A 21,371-nucleotide genomic window follows, 5' to 3' on the forward strand; every position below is an offset into this window, starting at 1 on the left:
ATAGCACAAAGGATGCAGCTCTCACCCAAGGTTTTTTTTTTTTTTCTTTCTCCTTTCTTTCTTCATTATGTTTGTAATTTTGTTTTATTATTTCCCATTGGAAAGCTGTGAAATGAAAATGATGCAATCTACTGCTGTGAAATAATGTCGTGCTCGAGTCCTTTTCCAATAAGCCCTGAGGTTTGCTCTGTGACGGCTTCATTAAATTAGTCGGCTCCATGGCAAATGGAAAAGCGCTCGGAGCTGGGGATTTTGCTAATCTGAGCTGGGCTGCCTGAGACCTTAGACCACCGGGGAGCTCAGGAGGTTGGCTGTGTGCTTGGGGGTGGAGGCTCCCACCCACTGAGGGAGACGTCCCAGAGGCCACCACGTGTGCGAGGCTGCCAGACCTCTCAAGCGACACTTCGCTGTGCTCCTCTGTGTGCCAGATGCTGCCCAGGGGCCATCACGTGCCAAGGGAACAGAGAGGTCAGGGCACTGTCTCCAGGAGCAATGTAGGGGGTGGGGAAAGGGAGGAGGCTTATCTCCCATGCAGGTAGACTAGGGTGGAGTGCAGGTAAAAGGTGAGCCTCTCCTTGAAGGCCAGCGGGACCCAGGTTACCAGATGCCAGGTGAATATACCTGAGATGCTTGCAGGGGAGACATGAGTGCACCCCGCTTACCCTCCCACCACCATCCCCCAGAGTTTATGAGAACAGAGTCTCTCATGCCAGGCTCCACTGCAGTATTAAAGATTTCCATTACTGATAGTTCTTTCCAGTTAAGACTTTCAGTATTAAACTCTGTCATTATGAAGTAAAATATGCACGATCCCTAAATCTATGTGTATTATAACAAGATTTCATTGTTATAAATTTGTCTTCTCAGTCCTCCGTTTCTGCCTTTGCTGTCTTTTGAAAACTCTAATGTCTGGTAGCTATAGCCAGGAGGTAATTAGGAAGTGGTACTAAAGAATCACTGGCTTATTCTTTCACTCACTCGCAGAAATTTATGGAGTGTCTACACTAAGATATGGTCCCAGAGCCAGTGGGAAAGACAGTGTTGACGGCTAATTACAGCACTCAGGAATTTTGGTCTGAGCTGACACAGGAAGCTCCCTGCCACAAACACATATAAATATTGGATAAAATACAATAAAACAATTTGAAATCACAGCTGCATTTGAGAGGAAGAAAGGAGAAATTCCAGATTCTGAAAATGAGTGGGAATTCAAAGTCAGCATGGTGAATGAGAGTTAAAAGGGAATTGAAGCCAGATATCTATTATAACCAGGGCTGTGGTTTCAACACCCAAGTGGAGGCGCATATGAAGCTTCATGAGCAGCTGGGGCCAGAGTTGAGACCCTACACTTAGGTGCGTGCTTTAGAAAGTAAAAGTGTTAGTCACTTAGTCATGTTTGACTCTTTACGACCCCATGGACTGTAGCCTGCCAGGCTCCTGGGTCCATGGGATTTCCCAGGCAAGAATGCTGGAGTGGGTTGCCATTTCCTTCTGCAAGGGATCTTCCCAACCCAGGGATCGAAGCCAGGTCTCCTGCATTGCAGGCAGATTCTTCACCATCCTGAGCCGCCAGGGAAGCTTCAGAAGAGCTAAATAAACCCCACCTACCTACCAGTTGGCAGAGAAGCAGGACAATTGAGGTAAAGAAAAGATAATCTGCAAAGGATCAAAATCCAAGCTTGTGCCAAACTCAGATGTGGGGTTCCACATCTTCAGTGGAAACCACAATAGGAAAAATCAGTGTACAAACTGGTTTGAATTCAATGGAAACCAACAGAGGCAAACTTGACCCTTCCCCGAGGCATACTTCCACAGCCCAGAGAAAATGACGCCCGCTGAGATGGGCTCACACAGAGAAGTCACATAGCACATAAGAAAAGAAGCTGCCAAGAGAGTGAGCCTCAGATTCAATATGGCACCCGGCTTGGCCACCTATGCTGACCCCAGAACTACTGAAAAACTCCCATTTCTGCCCATCTACTCAACACCATCATCCCTCCAACTCTAATCCAGGTACTAGAGAGTGCCTGAAGCCCCTGCTTCTCTCAAGTGCATAAATGTGTAAAATGTATGCATGAATTTCATTTAATTCACACACCACACCATTTACTTAGGAGCGCATATTGCTCACATCTGTCTGCATTAGCCAGATGTGATCCCTGGTGAGGGGTTTCTGCCACACCCAGTCACCTCCTCACCTGGCAGCGTAATGAGACTGCTCCAGAGTGGTGACTCTTCAATCTCAGTTTCAGGTCTCAATCTTCCAAGCCTGGAAAATGTGAAGAGTAGGGGTCTCTTTTGTTTTCATACACTTGTATCTTTAACAAATGTTCACTTACAACCACCAGGGGCCCACAAAGTGAACTCTCCAAGTTCCTGAAATCTGACATTCAAGCTCAATAATCAGGTTGACTGAGGCCTCTAACTCAGCACCCACCCAAAGGCCTGGCCTCGGGGCAAAGCTTGGCCACACATGCTCTGCTGTATAACTGCAGGATGCAGCCATCTCAGACTGGGGCAGGTTGCTGTCCTATTCGGGTTTCATCAGCTTTGTCTTGAATTGGTGGAGCTTTGGAACTGCTGCTATTCTTGCTTTTAAATCACAAATTACTCTTACTTTGGCTTCATCAGTATCAACTTAGTGAAGAGAGGCTGTTTGGATAACCCTACACAGTAACAGTGATATAGCTATTTATAAGCAGCTATTTGCATCAGTTTTTAAATTCTGCTTTCCACTAAGGAGGCCTTATGATGCACACCCTGCAGCTCAAATGTGAACCTTTGGTATTTCCATTAGCAGATTACTCCCCAGATCCTCTACAGAGTCTTTGTTATCATCCTGGAGACTTTCACTAGGAAGAGGAAGGTAACCCAGAGACTAAGCTTTTCTGCTACATCAAGCAGCTGAGATTTTAAAAAAATGTTTGCTCAGTTCAGTTCAGTCACTCAGTCGTGTCTTACTCTTTGTGACCCCATGGACTGCAGCACACCAGGCTTCCCTGTCCATCACCAATTCCTGGAGCTTACTCAAACTCATGTCCATTGAGTCAGTGATGCCATCCAACCATCTCATCCTCTGTCATCCCCGTCTCCTTCCACCTTCAATCTTTTCCAGCATCAGGATCTTTTCCAATGAGTCAGCTCTTCGCATCAGGTGGCCAAAGTATTGGAGCTGCAGCTCCAGCATCAGTCCTTTCAATGAATATTCAGGACTGATTTCCTTTAGGATGGACTGGTTGGATCTCTTTGCAGTTCAAGGGACTCTCAAGAGTCTTCTCCAACACCATAGTTCAAAAGCATCAATTCTTCAGTGCTCAGCTTTCTTTATAATCCAACTCTCATATCCATACATGACCACTGGAAAAACCATAGCTTTGACTAGATGGACCTTTGTCGGCAAAGTAATGTCTCTGCTTTTTAATATGCTGTCTAGGTTGGTCATAGCTTTTCTTCCAAGGAGCAAGCGTCTTTTAATTTCATGGCTGCAGTCACCATCTGCAGTGATTTTGGAGCCCCCAAAAATAAAGTCTGTCCCTGTTTCCATTGTTTCCCCATCTATTTGCTGTGAAGTGATGGGACCAGATGCCATGAACTTAGTTTACTGAATGTTGAGTTTTAAGCCGACTTTTTCACTCTCCTCTTTCACTTTCATCAAGAGGCTCTTTAGTTCTTCAGTTTCTGCCATAAGTGTGGTGTCATCTGCATATCTGAGGTTATTGATATTTCTCCCAGCAATCTTGATTCCAGCTTGTGCTTCATCCAGCCCAGCATTTCTCATGATGTACTATGCATAGAAGTTAAATAAGCAGGGTGACAATATACAGCCTTAATGTACTCCTTTCCCGATTTCAAACCAGTCTGTTGTTCCATGTCCAGTTCTAACTGTTGCTTCTTGACCTGCATACAGATTTCTCAGGAGGCAGGTCAGGTGGTCTGGTATTCCCACCTCTTGAAGAATTTTCCACAGGTTTTTGTGATCTACACAGTCAAAGGCTTTGGCATAGTCAATAAAGCAGATGTTTTTCTGGAACTCTCTTGCTTTTTTGATGATCCATTGGATGTTGGCAATCCTCTGGGATAGAGGGCTTCATTTCTGTTTCCCTATGTCCTTGGGTGTTTGAGAGAGACCTATGGTCACCTACACTGTGACTTTACAGGGCGAGTAAAAAAGTAATGGCACTTGATCTTGGACAAGAAATAATGTTTCCAATCACCATTTAGGAAGACATTCACAGAGAGCGTGATGTGTCTGGCCCAGTGCTGGAGCGGAAGCAAGGCACGAGTCAGTTTTCCTGCTGCCAGGGAAGTCCCAGATAGGCACAGATATGGAGGGGGACAAGGACTCAGACGAGGACAGCACCAGCTCCTTTAGCTATTCTAGTGTAGAATCTGCTCCCTTGACTTAAGGGAGAGGGCGCTGGTGAAACTATCTGTTCTTTCTTCTCTGCAAGCCTGGTTTAAACCCCACGGACTCGTAGCTTAAAGAGCCAATAGAACACCTTCTTCTATAAATGTCTTTACTGTGGCCTCATCTCCTTTCCACAGTGGGAAGTGACACAGCCCCATAAAAGAGCCAAACTGTAACTAAACATGGCAATAGGAGACAAAGCATAAACAAATCCAGTCACCAGTGGAGATGCTGGGTGTGTACTTTCAGCCCTTCACTTTCCACAGGAACAAATTTTATAATGAGGAGCTTGAAACAGCATTGCTGAAGGCTTTCTGGATGAAGGGGAGACAGACACCTGTTTAGCGTGTAAGATGGAAGATGGATTCTAAAACAGATCCCAGTGACCCCCACCTCCTGGCACCAGCTCTCTTGTGAAGTCCTCTCACCTTGAGTGTGGCTGGGCCGATGACTTGCTTCTCTCAAACAGAATGTGGCACAAGTGATGGAAAGTAACTTGTGAAATGAGGCTGGAAAGGGCGGTCACTTCCGTCTTGCCGGCACCCTTGCCTTCCTGGCTTGCTTGGCTCCGTTGCTGGGCTGGAAAGGCCTATATGGAAGGGAACTGAGGGCAGCTTTGGGCCAACAATGAGGAACCAACAACCACTGCAACCCCTTGATTGCAACCTTTGAAGTCAGCTTGAAGCAGAGGACCCAGTGAGACTGCGCCCCATAGAAACTGATCAGAGATGTGCTTTGCTTTAAGCTGCTAAGTTTTGGGGTCATTTTTACTTGGCGATAGACAGCTAAGACCATTACTAATTGGCATGCAGTGAACTTACCTTGGCTGAGAATGTACAGGCATATTCTGGGAACTTTGAAACAATATGGGTCTGTTCTTTTCTTAAACCCCTAGTTACTAAGAATGGACGACCACAGAACCAATTCCCAAACCACACTGGGGATTTGTTAGCAGAAGAAACCCCTGAACCAATAGCCACAGACTATAAAGTCATAAGGGCGGGCCCACAGAGATGCCTAGGGCAGTGATTCCAGCCAGGGAGGAGCCTGGATCCTGCCCTGGATCCACGGCAGCAGGGTCTCCACAGGCAGAGCCTGGGGTTCCTAAATAGATGCAGCATCCCTGGGTAAGAGAGACTATGCCTCCCCCGGGAGGAAACGCTGCAACCCCACTACTTGACGTCCTAGGAAATGAAGGATCAGAGAAGTTACATCTCTTTTCAAGGCTGCATAGCCTGTCGGTGGTGTAGGTCTCCATCTCCCTGTCCTCCTCTTCATCCACGAGTCCCCATCAGCCCCACGCCCCAATTCGAAGGAGAACTTAACCTAGCTCTGAGCTAACGTAAGTGGAAACAAAGGAAGAGACACACAGACAAAACGTCTAAGGTTCTTTTATTTGTTTTGAAAACAACCTCCACTCTTCATCTTTCACTGGAGTCCTGGCCTAGTGACAAGGAAGGCTGTTCTTCTCTGGCCTCTTTTGTAAGACAGGGGACAAACATCAACACTTTCCATCAGATCTCTGTCTCCAGACACCATTCCGGGGCACACCCGGCCAGGACTGGAACTTAACGGCATTGAGAACACGGGGATCTGTCTCCGAGTTCCTCTTGGCTTGCATCTTTGCCTGCATCCTCCCTGAGACAACCATTCGCATCCTGGGGGGCGGTGTGGGGGGGAGCTCTGCGTCCATCTCCCCATTCAGGGCTTCTGCTAAGCATACGGCCACGTGCCGCCTGGTTTCCAGTCTGCATCTCACCCAGGGAAGTGCCGCCCCATGGCCCCTGCTCCTTCCGAGCGCTTCGTCAAGAGCTCACCAGGTCCCAGTGCTGGCTCATGAGTGAGGACTCACATGGATTGACGACGACTTCCCTGCTAGTCTCAGTGCCGTCACCAAACATGTCTGTGTCCAGGCAGAGGTGGGACGCCATGTGCTCGATGCGGGAGCCAGTCTTGGTCCATTGCTGGAGAGACGGAGAGGGGAGAGGATTAAGCGGGATTCTCCGACTAAGGCCCTGGGTCCTAGCAACAGTATCAGGAGTTCCAGTGTAATCAGAAATGTTGACACCAGAGGGCTAGGGTCATTCAGAGACTTGACTTCATGGTCTCAAGGAGGAAGAAAGCTGCAACTAATTGCCTTACCAGGTATTGTTGCTGGCTTTTTTAAAAATCGGATTAGAAAAAGTAAAAGCAAAATCAATATGTTTGCTAAGAAAACTCATTAGAAGGCAATAACTTTCGAAGCACTAGGCCAGAAAATGTGAAGCAAGTTAGTCACAGAAGCAACTAAAGAAATGATCCACACTCGGGATCCGCACGGTCATGAAGAAGAGAGCGAGAGTGGCTAGGGGAAGGGGGGCAAGTGGTGAAGCAGGAGGGGTGGAAGAGCAGCTCCCTGTGCCTGAATCTCTGCTCCTCCAAAGAGCTTCAGCACACAAGGGCCCAAGCAGAGAGCGGGTCTTGTGTGGCTGCATCCCACACCTCACCACACACGACAAGGATAGAGGGGATGGACAGGTACGGGGGAACTACCGCTGACCAGGTGTCATGGATGGATGACTCAGTGAACTGCTTTAAACAGCAGCCCTGTATGATGTACATCACCAGCCTCATTGCACGGAGGAGGAAACTGAGGCTCAGAGAGGTCCACTAACCTGCCAAGGGTCATATAGCTAGTGAGCCATAAAAATGGGCATTCCCACCAAAAAAGACCCAGTTGGCAGGAAACTGGGTGAAGCCAACAACTTTGCCCCCACAGGCACATCATGCATCCAGAGTGCTATGAACTTTGTGGGACGTCTTGCCAGAGCCCAAGCAAGGCCCCTGAAGGCAGAGGTTCGAGTCTTGCTTATCCTAGTGGCCCTGCAGCTTCTGTCCCAGCATGCTCTGGGATCCTGGGTGGGCGTTTGAGGAAGACTGGGCAGTACAGGACACACGTGCAAGCAGAGGTCCGACGCGGTCAACAGGCTTTCACATGGCAGCTGATGGCTGCCTGGGCACCACAGATGGTACCAGAGTTCCCTTCCTCTTTCTTAGCCAGAAGGATGTCTTCTTTATCAACTCTCCCTCCTCACTAGCCTCTCTCTTTCCTGCATACAGACTCAGACCTCCACAGGAGGCTACCTCCCAGGGCGGACACACTGAGTACTTACCTGTCTTTTATCTCCATTCTTACAAAGGACAAGAACCACCGGGGCGCCAGGGAACAAGGTGATAACTGATAGGCACAGCTCCTCCTGCAGGATCTGCTGGGTGTAGGTGAAGGCCCAGATCTGGAGAGAAGAGGCCAGGCAGGGTCACCTCAGGGTGCTTGGAAGCCACCCTGCTGGGACACTACTGTGCCCACGTGTGACAATAAGCACAGCTTGGTATGAAGCACTGGGGTGGGGGTCCTAGGAGGACCCCATTGTCAACAGGTCACCTGGGAAAATGCCACTCAAGAGTCAGAGACTCTCAGGTCACACCTCCAGTGAAGTCCTTGCCCCCACGTCAATGAAGGGGACCAACCTGGGGCACGCAGGTCACCTCTGGGAGGCAAGGAACAATTCTGGGCTTGGGCAGGAGACTGAACAACACCCCAGCTAAGCATCACGGCCTCCAGTTTCTCTGTTTCGATGCGTGTCTCTTCCCCACACTTGACATTTAAAGCAGCCACCTGGCAGGTGACCAGGGATTCCCCCATCCCCTGCAGCTGTCTTTAGAACATCTCTTCTTTGAAAAGATGTCCAAATCGGTGCCCTGAGAACATGAGAGCTCTGACAACAGGCAGACAGAGGGACAAAGGGAACGAGGAGGTGTTCTGATGGAGGAGTGGAAGAAGAGCAGGATGGAAAGAAGGAAATCACAAGAAATAAAACTGTTCCAAGAGCGTGCACGCACACCAGTGCTCCAGGAGAACCCAGCGCTCGGCCCTGGGGCTCCTGCAGCTGGAGGATCTGAGGAACTGGAAGGATGAGCAAAGAGAAAGGGGCATTCAGTGAGGCTCATTATGAGAAATGAGTTCCAAGTGCCACAGACCAGAGAGCAAACAACAGCTGAAGCAGCCTGGGCCACTGCCCAGCTCTTAGATCAGGGGCAGGAATGCTGGCATAATAATTGTCAAACTCGACCCTTCAAGAAGTTTTTCCCCAGGTTGTAAAACAGGGATAGCATCTGTTCTTTGCCTTCATCATGGGATAGAGAAGATTTGTGAATTGGATGCCCCGAGGGGAGCTGCAGAGAGGATCCCAGTAAGCGCTGTACCCCTCCTCTTCCATGACACCTGCACTGTCCAGCTGACGCTCTGTTGCCATAGCAGGCCACCGGTGCCAGGAAAAGACCTAGACCAGAAAGTACTCCTGGGGAGTAGGATGGACATAGAGATGAACAAAGACTGGCTGTGAACTGAAAATTCCTGAAGCCTAGGATGGGTCCACGGGGGTTCTTCATACTCCTCCAACGAGTTCTACATCTATTCAAAACTGTTTTATAATAAAAACATTAGGAAATACATAATACTCCTCTGGCCTTGTGAACAGCACCATCTTATGCGTACCATTTGCCTTCCTCCAGGGTTAGGTGAAAGGGGAAGACACCCACATGCACGGAGGTGACACCAGAACCATGACGATACGGCTAACACCAGCTCACATTTCTTGAGCACTTACTGTGTACCAGGCACTGTTCTGGGAGCTTTACACACATTAACTTAATATGCGACTCCAATTAGATAGGTACTGTTATCATCCCCCTTTTATAGATGAGGAAGGTAAAGTCAGAGAGATCACCCTAAGTCAGTTACAGGAAGTGGCCCCTGCACCTACTCTCCCTAGCATCTCTGCTGTTGTTGCCGCTGCTGCTGGAATCATGTCTGGTTCCAAGGCTCTTTTATTCAACTTAATCTTTGGAGAAGATGCCTGTCTCTGAGAGTCCCTCCTCCAGGTTGTAAATATTAAAACTATAGATCAGTTCCTCCTTGACAAGAGACAGCTGGCAGCAGGTTCTTCCTCTTGGCCAGCTTCCAACAGCGGCCCCTGTGAGAAGGGAAACCGAGGTCACACCCCAGGTTGGGTGGGGGGGAGGGGGTGACCTGACATCGATGGGAACTGAGCAAGAATATGAGTGGAGGCCTCCTTTCTGCAGACCCCACAACAGACCAGGGAACCTACGTGGCTCTGGCCCCCAGCCTGGGCTGCCCACTTTTACTTCCCACCTTGCCTCTGTCCCCACCGTGAACTCACAGCCTGCACCTCCCCGCACGGTCACTCCCCTCTAAGGGGTCCCCTCGGGTCTGGGTGTGGGTGTGGGTACTAAGGACATAGTCCATCCTCTGCAATGGACCCAGGGAGAGAGATCCACGCGGGGCCTGAATCAGGCTCAGCGGTGAGTTCTAGGGTCCGAAACATTTGGGGAGAGTAATGAAGAAAGTGGACACAGGTCCTGGGTGTGAGCCCAGACAATCCCTTGGCCAGTGGAGAGGGGAGAGAAGGGCCAGTGTTTGTGGGCAGGGCTGCCCGGGGGCCATTGGCCTAGGCCCACAGTACAACTGGTCTCAATGTTAGACTCCCGCATTGTTTGGAAATGAGGCTAAACACACAGCGACATGGAAAAAAGATGAGGCTCATCGCTCTGTCCTATTACCCGATCACACAGCTTGCAGTGAACCATGATTTAGCATTTTAAAAATAAACCCTGTAATTATCTTATGATCACTATAATACACTGGCTTTGTGTTTTTTATGTTAAAAAAAGTTAATGGATTAAACATAAAACTTAACATATACCACAATTTCTGGAAACCCATTTTGGCATTTCTTTTTAAGTATCTTAGGGGCTTCAAAACCCAGAAATGCTGGGGATGGCAGGCGGGAGGGTGGGGAGAGGTGGTCCTTGTGCCCCGAGACACCCCCCACCCACAGATACCTTTAGGGGAGGAACACACATGGTACACTGAGGGGCTGGGGGCTGCGCCGACCACCTGCCAGGGAGGTCAGACAGGGATCGAAGCCCTCACATCACGTAGACTTTCCATTAGTTGGTGCTTTACTGGCATCAGAATAATCCAGTCTCACATTTCCCCAGAGGAGCGCAGAGGAGAGGAGAGAGGAGAGAGCTTAACGGGAAGCACGACACAGGAGCAGGCAGGGCAGGAAGTGAGAAGAGGGTTTCTGATTCCCATTCTGTGGCCTGCCTGGCTTCCCAGAATGGCCGGTGATGAATGGGCTTATTAAATGAATCTCAGAGGCAGAAATGAATTCAAGAAGGCAGCACTGGTGGCTCAGCCCGGCCTGGCCTTGATCGCCAAGCACTGACAGCTCTATCTGGGGGACTGGAGAAGTCCTAGCCCCCACCCCAGTGCACACAGACAGCCGTATCCATGGGAAGACCCCAGAGGCCATCCTGGAGGCAGTGTGGGCCGCCTTGCCCCGCTCCGGGACAGATGTTGAGGGGCTGAGGAGGACAGCATCTCCTCCTGGCCCTTGAACTGCTTTGCTCCTGCCCTGAAAGATGGGGACTGATGATGGGAAGGGTATGGTCCAGGCTGGACCACCTGCAGGCCTTCCATGCTCAGAGAAAGCCTCTGGAGCTGCCAGTGTGAGTGGAGATGGTAGTGCCTGTCAGTGGGGAGCAGACCTCTCTCTAGTAAATGCCCATCTGGCCACGGCACACAGCCTGGGGCTCACCATCCTGCATTGGATGGAGAAGCAAAGAGGAAAGAAGTTCTCAAGAGGAGATACTTGAAGAAGCAAAGTTCTGAAGGAAGCAGGCAGGAAGCTAAGTCAGGGGCTCAGCACAGGGTTTGACCCTAGAATGGTCCAGAGTTACCTCTAGCAGGTAAGAAGCAATATGTCTAGGGTAGTATTTCTCAGCTCAGGTGCTTTTGCCCCCAGCTACCTACCCAGGAAACATTAGGCAGTGCCTGAAGGCATTTTTTGACTACCATGACTAGGTTGGGGATATTACTGGCTAGTAGGTGGGCCCAGGGATGCTGTTAAATATTCTACGATGCACAGACAGTCCCTACAATGATGAATCATCTAATACCAATGCCAATAGTGCTGTGGTTGAGAAACCCTAGCCTAGTCTAAGAGCTTGGTCTCTGGAGGCAGGTGGCCCATGTCTGAACCCTGCTTTGGCAAGACTCTCATACGACCTGGGTAGCCTTGATGAATCTATCTAAGCCTTGCTTACACCATCTGTGAAATGGGGGTATGGACATGGTTCCTGCGATTGCTGTGCAGGTGAAATGAGAAGATGCACGTGGAACACCCAGCTACCCAGGGCCTGGCCCCTGGAGCAGAGTCCCCGTGAACAATATTTTCCTGACACATGGGAAGAGTAGTTGGGTGAGGACAGAGAAACATTCCCAAGTTGACAGAAGTTAGGGGGCTGTGTTTTTGTTTAGGCAGAAGTGCATCTCATTTTCTGCTGGTAGTAAGTTTCCATTTCAAAAATTCCCCCATGTGGGGAAGAATAAACAACGGAGAAGAAACAGAGGATGGGAGCCAGCCCTGCTGGCCGTCCTGTGATTAGGCAGCCACAATTAAGTCAATGCCAAGTGGTGCTCCTGTCCTAGATCTTTCACTTTCATTGTCTACGTGACCCTCACAGCCACTCTGGGAAGTAGGTACGATTTGATGGGAGGAAGACTGAGGTCAACGGTTGCTCTGGTCAACGCCAGGAGCAGAGCCCAGGGTTGACTGTGAGTGTGGGACCCCCTCGGTGAGATGGCATCCGAACCTAGCACACCCAGGGCCATGGGCTGGCCTTGAACCTCTTAGGCCACACCGGGCATCACACTGGTCCATCAGACATGCCCTGGAAGCCCACTTCAGACAAGATGTTGGGCATGAACGGGTGGATTCAAGTGAACATTCAGTTTAGCTGACCTCTTGATGCACCTGCATAGCTGCGGGATCCCCCGGATGCACTGATCAGCTGTGCTTGGGGGGCTTCACCACCCACAAGGACAGCTCAGCCATGCCCAGGTTGGGGCCCTCTGACCAGGGGAGGGTCTGGGACACACTCCCCTTCTTTAGTTGGGATCTTCACTAGACTCACTCTGGAGTCTTTGTTTCCAGTCCATCCTGTCCTTTCCTCCCACGCTGTGAGAATACACTCAGTACATACTGTGTGCATGTCCTGGAGTGACTGCCAGGGCAAGGATCCTAGCTTGCCTGTTTATTAACCCCCAAACCTGGATGAGCTACTTAACTCTGCACCTTAGTTTCCTCATCTGTGAAATGAAGGTAACAGCAACCCCTTACGTGGAGGGTGATGCGCAGACATGTCCAGACGGTGCTGACCACAGACCAAGAGTTCAGTTACCGCCTGTTGGTTGTGATGGTGCAGGATGCCAACAGGAGAGACGGCCCTGGAGGTCTCCCTTTGGAAAACTGCCTTTGCTTTACCTCCCAGGAGAGACATCTGAGAGGCAGTGGTGCTGAGATAGCTGAGGAGGAAGGGTGGTGCCAGGTGGGGAAGGTGACTGCTGGCAGCCTGTCCCATGTGTAGACTCATGGAGAGGTGCCAGTGTGAGTGTGGGTTTGGGGGGAAGGGCTTTGATCTTCATCTCAAGGCCACCCAGCTGCCTGCCTGAATCCTTCACAAGCCGGTAGCCTGAACTGTTGGGCTTCCAGGTAGGAGGGCACATTGAAAAGTTTTATGTTTTTCCCATTTCTTTAAATTGGGATATGGCTAGATTGGTACATCTGTCTTCTTTCTATCCTTCACAAATATTTTTCTAGAGAATCCAATAAAATTGACAGGAAACTTATTACCCAAGAGGCTCCTGGGGCTTCACATATTTACAAACTGATGGTGTATTTCTCTCACTTTCTACCCAAGGTACCAGGCTACCACCATCTTGAATACACACTCAGGTTAGCTATTTTGTTCCCAAGGTTGACAAACAAGCGAAGAAAGGAAGGTAAGGCAGGGTGAGGGATGGATGGGGTTGGGGGTAGAGCAGGGTGGCAAGCTAGTGTTGGAGCCAGAAAACAGCTATGGTCATATGGACTCCTCTCAACATCGTGGACACCCATGTGCCCGGGGACATGCCACCTGGGGAGTGAGGGGCCAGCTAGAAGCAGAGTTCAAGGCCCCAGACCCCCATGCTCTGCTCACAAGTCAAGGACCCCAGAACCCATCACCCAAATGACCAGAGCCTAATTCAGGACCTGCATGGATCTCTCTCCCTGGGTATATTCCAGAGGATAGACTGAGTCCCTAGTACCCACACCCAGGCCCTAAGGAGACTGTTTGGAGGGGAGTGACCACATGATGAAATGCAGGCTGGAAGTTCACAGTGGGGGCAGAGGTGAGATGGGAAGAAAAGGGGGCGGCCCAGGCTGGAAGGCAGAGCCATGTGTGTCCCCTGGCCTGGTGTGGAGTCTGCGGAGAGGGGGCCTCCGTTCACATTCTTGCTTAGTTCCCATCAAAGTCAGGTCTGCCCCCTCCCAGGTCCCTGACGTGGGGTGTGACCTTGGTTTCCTTCTCTTAGGGGCTGCCATTGGAAACAAGCCAAGAGAACCTCATGCCAGCTATCTCCTGTCAAGGAGGAGCTGATCTCTAGTTTTAATATTTACAACCTGGAGGAGGGGCCTCAGAGACGGACATCTTCTCCTGAGATTCAATAGATAAAAAGAGCCCTGGAACCAGTTATGACTTGAGTGGCGGCAGCAGCAACAGCAGATGTAGTGTGGCGGCCAGATTTTCAAATCCTGCCTTCCTCACTTCCTAGCGTCTGACCTAGGATCACCTCTCCAGACCTCAGTCTCATTATCCGTAAAAGGAGGATAATATCTACTTAATTGGGTTTTTATATCACTTCCTTGACATGGCCTCTGAGAGACAGAGAGGTGGGGGCAGGAGAGAAGGTGAGAGAGTCTGGGGCCTGAGGGGGCAATGTGACATCTCTGAACGGGCCAAGGGGTAGGAGAAGCCAGAGATGTGGGAAGGGAGAGGAGGAAAGGAGGGTGAGTGCATTAGCAGGGGGGGTCGGGAAACAGGAGGACAGATCAGGTAGTTTATGCAGGAGGGAGGAGCAGACACTGAAAGGAAGAGAAGGGTAACCTAAGTCAGTCCCACAAGGTTGTACATTCCATGCACACACGGGCTTGAACACGCACACACTCAGAAACACTTGCATGCACCCCCAGGCACACACCTGGGGGACCGGTCTGGCTGAAATAAGTATGTGGATTTCTCTCCATGGGTTCAACACCTTCAGAATACTTGGACAGGCACCCCACGCCTGCTGTTGGCTGTGGGCCCCGCTAGGAGAGAGCTGTGTCTAACCCGGCTTAGTCCCACCCTGTACCCCAGCATGCAGCCTGGTGCCCAGGGCACCACGCACACTCAGTAGGTGTCATCTGTTGATGAAAACTGAACATCTTCCTAACTCTTGTGTTCTTTCCATATCCCGAATTCGAACTGCTGCCACACACACCCAACTGTTCTCTCTGAAGCAGAGAGGAGTGACAGCTTGGCAAGATCTTCTAGAAAAGAACTCTTTGCTCACTTGAAGACTGTTTCCATGATAAGCCGTAGTTTCTAACAGTGACAGCTCTTTCCTCTCCCCTTTCTCACTCCACCAGAATGTCAGCAAGAAGAGGGACCCTTCCCTTCCAGTCAAATGAAGGCCTGGCAGCATCTTCCTTGGCCAGGTTATAGGGGTGGGGGGCTCCTTGCTGAGACCCAGAGAGCCTGTGGCTACCCGCTGCCAGTTTTTATGCAACCAAAGATAGTAAGTACCAGAAGAACCCTTACTCTGCTACAAATGGACAAGGCAAACTTCTGTTCCAGGGAAAGGGGGACAATGACATTCTGGCTGTTTGCAATCCCCCATGAGCAGGGCCCACCCACAGAATCGGAAGAGAGGGATGTGCATTATCTCCTCACACATTTTATAAAATGCCACCGACAAGTGGTATCATTCTCAGCCATGCTGCTACACTTCAGGCACAGTTGACACCTCTGTCTCCGTCCCCCTTTCCTGTCTGACTCAGGCAGCCCCCTCCCATGTCCTGCTGGAGCAGAGATGATTTTTTGAAAAATCTCAGCAATCTGGAGGCTGGGGGTGTGATGTCTCAAGTGCCAGGCTGAGGCCATGGGTTTTCGTGGCAGACACTGCAGAGCCATTGAAGGCTGCTTGGGGATGGGGAACTATGGTCTGGTGACCACAAGTTACTTGAGGCAGCAGCCATAATCTAACACGGCGGTTCCCAAGCAGAGTGGTCTTGTCCCCCAGGAGCCTTTGGTAAAGCCTGAAGACAGCTTTGATTGCCATGACTGGTGTGTGCGGGGGGGATGCTACTGACATCCAGTGCGCAGGGACCAGAGGAGCCGCTAGACAGCCTACAGCACACAGGATGGTCCCCACCACAGAGTGACCCAGCTCCAGCTGTCAATAGAGCCTGAAGGCTGCTGATCTGGCATGAAGAAGTGAATGCCTGGGCCAAGAACAGCTATTCTGAGGGGAGGAGGGCTGGGCCTTGCAGGAATGGGGGATGCGGAAGAAACAGGAGCCACGGGAGATGATGGACAGGACTGGAAACTCAGAGCCTGGGAAAGGTGACCACTCAGAGAGAATTAGTGGGATGGTGCAATGGCTGGGGAGCCTGATAGGCGCTTGGAGCCATCTGTTGGCTTGGGTTTCAGAGGGGTTTGTCACAGCTGTGGACTGGCTCGATCGCCCGGTGTTTGAGAGGGAGAGTCTGGGAGGGTCAGCTAAGTGTAAACCCGCCAGCCTTCATTCATCTCCTGGGCTCGCACAGCTCCTACTCCTGCAGATAAAACTCAACCTCTTCAGCTGGAAAAAGAGGCTGTGACGTGTCTCTTCCTTCCTCTCCAGCCTCACTTTCACAGCTCCCTCAGATTCCACCCGTCTGACCACGTCTTGAAAGGCACCCTGCCTCCCAGGCCCAGGGCGTAGTACATGCTGGACTTCCCCGCCTGCCCTTTCTCCCCTTCCTGACCCACATGTTTCTACTCATCTCCGAGGATACCACTCCTGCTCAGGTCCTCTGGGAAGACTTCCCAACTCTCATGCAGAGGTTGGACACCCTCACTCTGCACTTCTACAGCATCATGGACCAAACTCTCTACAGGGCAGAGATTAGATCACAGTGGCTGCTGACTTGTTCCTTTCTGCATTAGATCCCTCGAGGGGCCACCGACGCCTGCAATGTGGCCTTCTGTCTGTGCATCTCCACAGTCAGCAGAGAATGTACATGTTTGTTGAGTGAATAAATGAATGAGTGAATTCACGGATGGGTAAAGGCACTGAATTTGTGAATCAATAAAACAGAGGGGGTTACTAAAGCTGAAAGCATGAATAAAATTTCCAAGAAACCACTCACAGAGAAAAGAACAATGAACTGAGAACCTTGGTGAATATTCACCATAAGGGTATGAGAGCTGCAGAGAGGAGCCAGCAGTAAAAACAAGAGGTGGAAAGAACAGAAATGCAGGACAATCAGGATCATGCAGTGTCCCCAGAGCCAGGAGGGAAGTCACGAGATGGACAAGCTCTAATGCATCCAGCAGGCCAAGCGTTACAGAGGTTGAGACAGGCTGTGAATGTGCCGGTGACTTTTAAAAGGGTTCGATTCTCAGAGGGCAGAACACTGACCCACAGAGTGTTGATGAATCAGCTACACAAGGAAACCTTTCTGAGATGGGGCGACCGAGGTCCCTCCGGATCTGGGGGAAGCAGGAGAGAGCAGAGGTGGAGCCATAGGCCTGTGGCGGGCAAAAGAGCGATGATCAAGGGACCTGCCCAGAGACCAGAATGGTGGAGGATGGGGAAGGCCACCACCTCTGATGTGACTGCCTGGAAGACGGGGTTAGATCAGCAGGGAGACTCATTGAGCAAGCATTTCATCCTGAAGGCAGTGGCTTTTCAGGTTGCATCTCATACTTTTGAGGTGGCCCTGCTGCCCACCCTGCCTGATCCAGCCCACATTTACCACCAGCAGCTTGGACATCCTCGTTCAACTCCTGTTAATTTAATGGTTAACTCCTAGAGGTGCTAAGTTGCCTGGGAAGGCATCTTTAAGAGAAAGCCCATGCATTTGGAAACCTAGCGGAGTAAACCCAGTCCCAGAGTGAGGGGCACTGTGTTTCTCCTGTTCTGCTGTAGAGCTCCAGGTATAACTAGACACCTGGTTCATGCAAAAGCAGGAAGCAGAGGCCAAGCACATTCATATGTTCAAGTATCCCCAGCTGTTCAAGTAGTCCCAGGTTATTTTACCTGGGACTTGGCATCCTTGCCTTCGGTCTTGACACAGGGGCTTAACTTTAGGTTGGAGATCTCTTGGTCTTTCTGCTTCTGAGCCTCCAGGCACTTCTGCCTCTGTCGGATACTGCCCTTCTGGATGGAAGAGTCCTTGGGCACCCTAGAGGAAGGCCACAGAAGGGATGAGAATCCACAGTTCTTAGGATTAACAGTAACACCAGCTGTCGGAGAGGTTGGGCAGTGTCTGGAAAATGGCAGGGGCACATCGCCCTGGCTATGTTACAATGACTTGTACTACTCAGGGCCTGAGGATGGGAGAGGTGCCACTAGGAATGAGGTAGCAAGGAATGACTCAGGAGTCTGGAGCCTGGAATCAGTGAGTCCACGCCCTGAGGTCACACTCCAGAGTTCAAACCCCAGCAGCTGAGAAATACTGCTAGAAGCCAACCTCAATCCCTCATGCCACCAATGAATAAAATTCTCTCTCTGTTTTCTGGGATAAGCGGAGCCAACTGGTCTTTTCAGACCTCCACCTAGTTAAAAACCCTCATACAGATGGCCATGGGCAGTCCCTTCTCCAAACCAAGTTAGCAGAGGGTCTCTTTCTGCAGGCAGCAAAGGCTCAAAGCACAGGGCGGATACCTGAGTTCTGGGTAGACATTCTCCAGGTACCACTTGAAGCTCTGGCATTGCAGGTTCTTCCTCAGGTTCAGTCTGCTCTCAATGCTGGGGGCGGCAGAGGCGGGAAGACACGGAGACAAAACACAGCTGGTTGGAGACAGGTACCAGCCACACAGGTCCAGGGGCACCCACCCTCCAGGCTGGGAGGTGCCCCATGCAGCCCGTGCCCACTCTCTGCACCCACGAATCTTTGGAGGGTGCTGGAGAAATTAACTGAGGGAGATTTTGAGAGCCCCAGAGAGAGCTATGGAAACACTTGGCAATACCTCACAGTGGAGCGGTGATGACACCAAAGATTTGTGCTTTTACTTGGAAATAGAATTTGGGGGTGTTTTTACTTTTTATTAAAAACAAAGCTACAAACATTTGGCGTGTTGTTAATAATTCACTGCCAGGGCTCTCGGTCTACTTACTCACAAATCCCTCTTTGGATTCTGCTCTTAAAATACCACTCTTACTTCCCCCACCCGCTACCCCCATCCCAGCCAAGCCAGCCTCAAAGAATTCTTTTTTTTAGCTGGTTCTGGGCTTTGGCCATCACATATTTACTGAGTACCTAGTATGTGCCAGGCATTGTGCCCAAGAGGGCCCTGATGGTGAGCTTTCAAGCAAGAGAGACAGGTAATGAACCAGGTGCTCAGAGCCCAGGGTGGATGTGGGGTGGGTGTGCAGGGCCTGTGGGAGCACCTCAGGGGTGGCCCCTTGCTTGTCGGGTTGCTGGTGCTTGGGTGACATGGAAGCTGGAAGGAAAGTGAACATTGTCTAGACAAACCAGAAAGAACGTAAAGTGGGGGCCCCCGGTAGTGGCAGGGGAACAGCAAAGAGAGATCAGTGCACGTGAAGAGGGAAGGGGTCTATTGGCGGTAGCAGTGGTACATGTTAGAATGTGGCGGGGGGAGTGGGGAGAGGGGAGGTGAGTGTTAGGAGAGTTGAACGTGCAGTCATAAAGGTCCTGTGAAACACAAAGGAGGATCTTGGCCTTTATTTTCAGGGCAATGGGCTGCCACGGATGGGTTTGAAACAGAGTACAATGTGGCAGCATTATTACTTTATGAGCATCTACTAATGGTGCCAAAGAATTGATGTTTTCGAACTGTAGTGCTGAAAAAGACTCTTGAGAGTCCCTTGGACTGCAAGGAGACCAAACCAGCCAATCCTAAAGGAAATCAGCCCCGAATATTCATTGGAAGGACTGATGATAGAGCTGAAGCTCTAATACTTTGGGCACCTGATGTGAAGAAATGACTCACTGAAAACACCCTGGTGCTGGGAAAGACTGAGGGCAGGAGGAGAAGGAGACGACAGGATGAGATGGTTAGATGGTATCACCAACTCAACAGACATGAGTTTGAGTGAACTCGGGGAGACAGTGAAGAATAGGGAATCCGGGTGTGCTACAGTCCATGGGGTCTTAAAGAGTTGGACATGACTGAGCGACTGAACAACAATAGCAACTGAAGGTAAGTGAGTTTGGTGCTCAAAGCTGGGAGAGCAGTTAGGAGATCACTGTCGAAACCCGGTGCTGACCGTGCTTTCTGGCAGGGGAGTAGGGTGGGATGGGAGAGAAGGGACAGGTTTCATTCTCTCTACTCTTCCACCAGTACACCTGATTTCCACATACACCCTGTTCTTCCTGGGCAAGCACACAGAATCAGCCCTGCTTTCTCAAGCCTCGCCTCCTTCCACCCCAAAGACTGAACAGGGCGCCCTCATGATACTGGAACTTCTTATACAGCATTAACCGCATCTTCTCACCAGACACTAAGCAACATGAGGACAGGAATGGCATCATTTGAAAAAAGCTAAATGTTCAGTATTTGCAAGAATCCAGACGATCAGTGTATGAGTGAGGCAGGATCTCTGGGACCTGGTGACTGTTTCGGTGTGGGAGGACGGGGAGGGAGAAGTCAAGGCTGACACTCAAGATTTCTGGTTTGACAACAGGATGCATGGAAGAGCTAAGGTGGGGAATATGGGGAAAGGAGCAAGTTTAGGAGCAAACAGGAAGAGTTCAGTTAGAACTTGTTGAGTCAGAGGAGCCTGGGAGGCATCCAGGCAGAGATGTCCAGTTGGTATTCGGACATAAGGACTGGAGCTCAGGAGAGGTGCAGGATGTGTTTAATCGCTCAGTTGTGTCCAACTCTGCGACTTCATGGAATGTAGCCCACCAGGATCCTCTGTCCATGGGATTTTTTTAGGCAAGAATACTGGTTGGGTTGCCATTTCCTTCTCTAAGGGCTGGAGCTCAGAGGAGAGCTGCAGGAGAGGGATGGAAACGTGCTTATCGGCAGCACAGAGGTGGCTGATGGCAGGGAAAACCTGGAGTAAGAAAAGGGTTTATGACAGGTCCTCGGGGAAGACCAACATACAAGGGTGGGCAGAGGAACCTGAGCCTGCAGAGTGGGCAGAGAGGGTGCAGCTTGCATCTCAGGATGAGAGCCAAGACTTCAGTTCTAGAAACCAAGATCAGCGGGGTGCCTGAAGGGGTTTGGGTGGGAGAAGACTCGTATCAATGGAGTAATTGAGGAAGGTAAGGGTCCCAAGGGGCCATGGCTGGGCCAGGTGGGAGTGATTGTAGGGGATGGAGGCCATGGCCTCAGCTCACAGTCAGAAGAAGGGAAATGGGGAGCCACAGACAGCAATGTGGGCAGCTTTTTCATGAAGCTTGGCTCTGAAGGAGTAGAAGAATGGGTATAGGTGATGAGCAACGTTGGATTGAGGGAGAGTTCTTATAGTTTGTTTTCTTTCCTTCTCTCTTTTTTTAAAACATATGTACGATACAGAATAAATTTAAATACTAACGGGAACGATGCAATAGAGAAGAAAGTTGGGTGATCAGGGAGCGTGAAGGCACAGGGCGGGCCAAGTCCCCTGGAACAGGGGCTCCCACACTGTCTGCAGGTTAGAGTCACCTAGTTGGTTGGGGGGGGGGCGGGGGGTGCGTCTTTTACATTCTACAGCCCAGGACAAAGCCCAGGCTCAATCTACTCTCTGGGGCTAGAATAGAGGCAGCAGCAGTTTTTGAAGCTCCTCAGGTGACTGAGATGTGCAGAGAGTCTGGAA

The 21,371-nt window shown here is 50.5% G+C and overlaps 1 protein-coding gene across 3 annotated transcripts in view; it reads right to left on the reverse strand.

Moving 5' to 3' along the window:
- Positions 1-5,784: 5,784 nt before the first annotated feature.
- GALNT14 (polypeptide N-acetylgalactosaminyltransferase 14) overlaps positions 5,785-21,371 on the reverse strand; it is a 214,802-nt gene continuing 199,215 nt past the window's right edge. For 2 of the 3 annotated variants that reach the window (XM_081587436.1, XM_081587435.1), the window contains 4 exons: positions 18,270-18,353; positions 17,643-17,787; positions 7,561-7,680; positions 5,785-6,372 (listed from right to left, as the gene is read on the reverse strand). In XM_081587436.1, the coding sequence (XP_081443562.1) occupies positions 6,214-6,372; positions 7,561-7,680; positions 17,643-17,787; positions 18,270-18,353 (508 nt within the window). In that variant the 3' untranslated portion in view covers positions 5,785-6,213. The remainder of the gene's footprint in view (positions 6,373-7,560; positions 7,681-17,642; positions 17,788-18,269; positions 18,354-21,371) is intronic. The other variant, XM_081587437.1, reaches the window with a different exon arrangement.

The sequence above is a fragment of the Giraffa tippelskirchi genome, chromosome 4 (genome assembly GCF_054371585.1).
Source record: "Giraffa tippelskirchi isolate mGirTip1 chromosome 4, T2T-mGirTip1v1.2.pri, whole genome shotgun sequence".
In the NCBI taxonomy this organism is placed as follows: domain Eukaryota; kingdom Metazoa; phylum Chordata; class Mammalia; order Artiodactyla; family Giraffidae; genus Giraffa; species Giraffa tippelskirchi.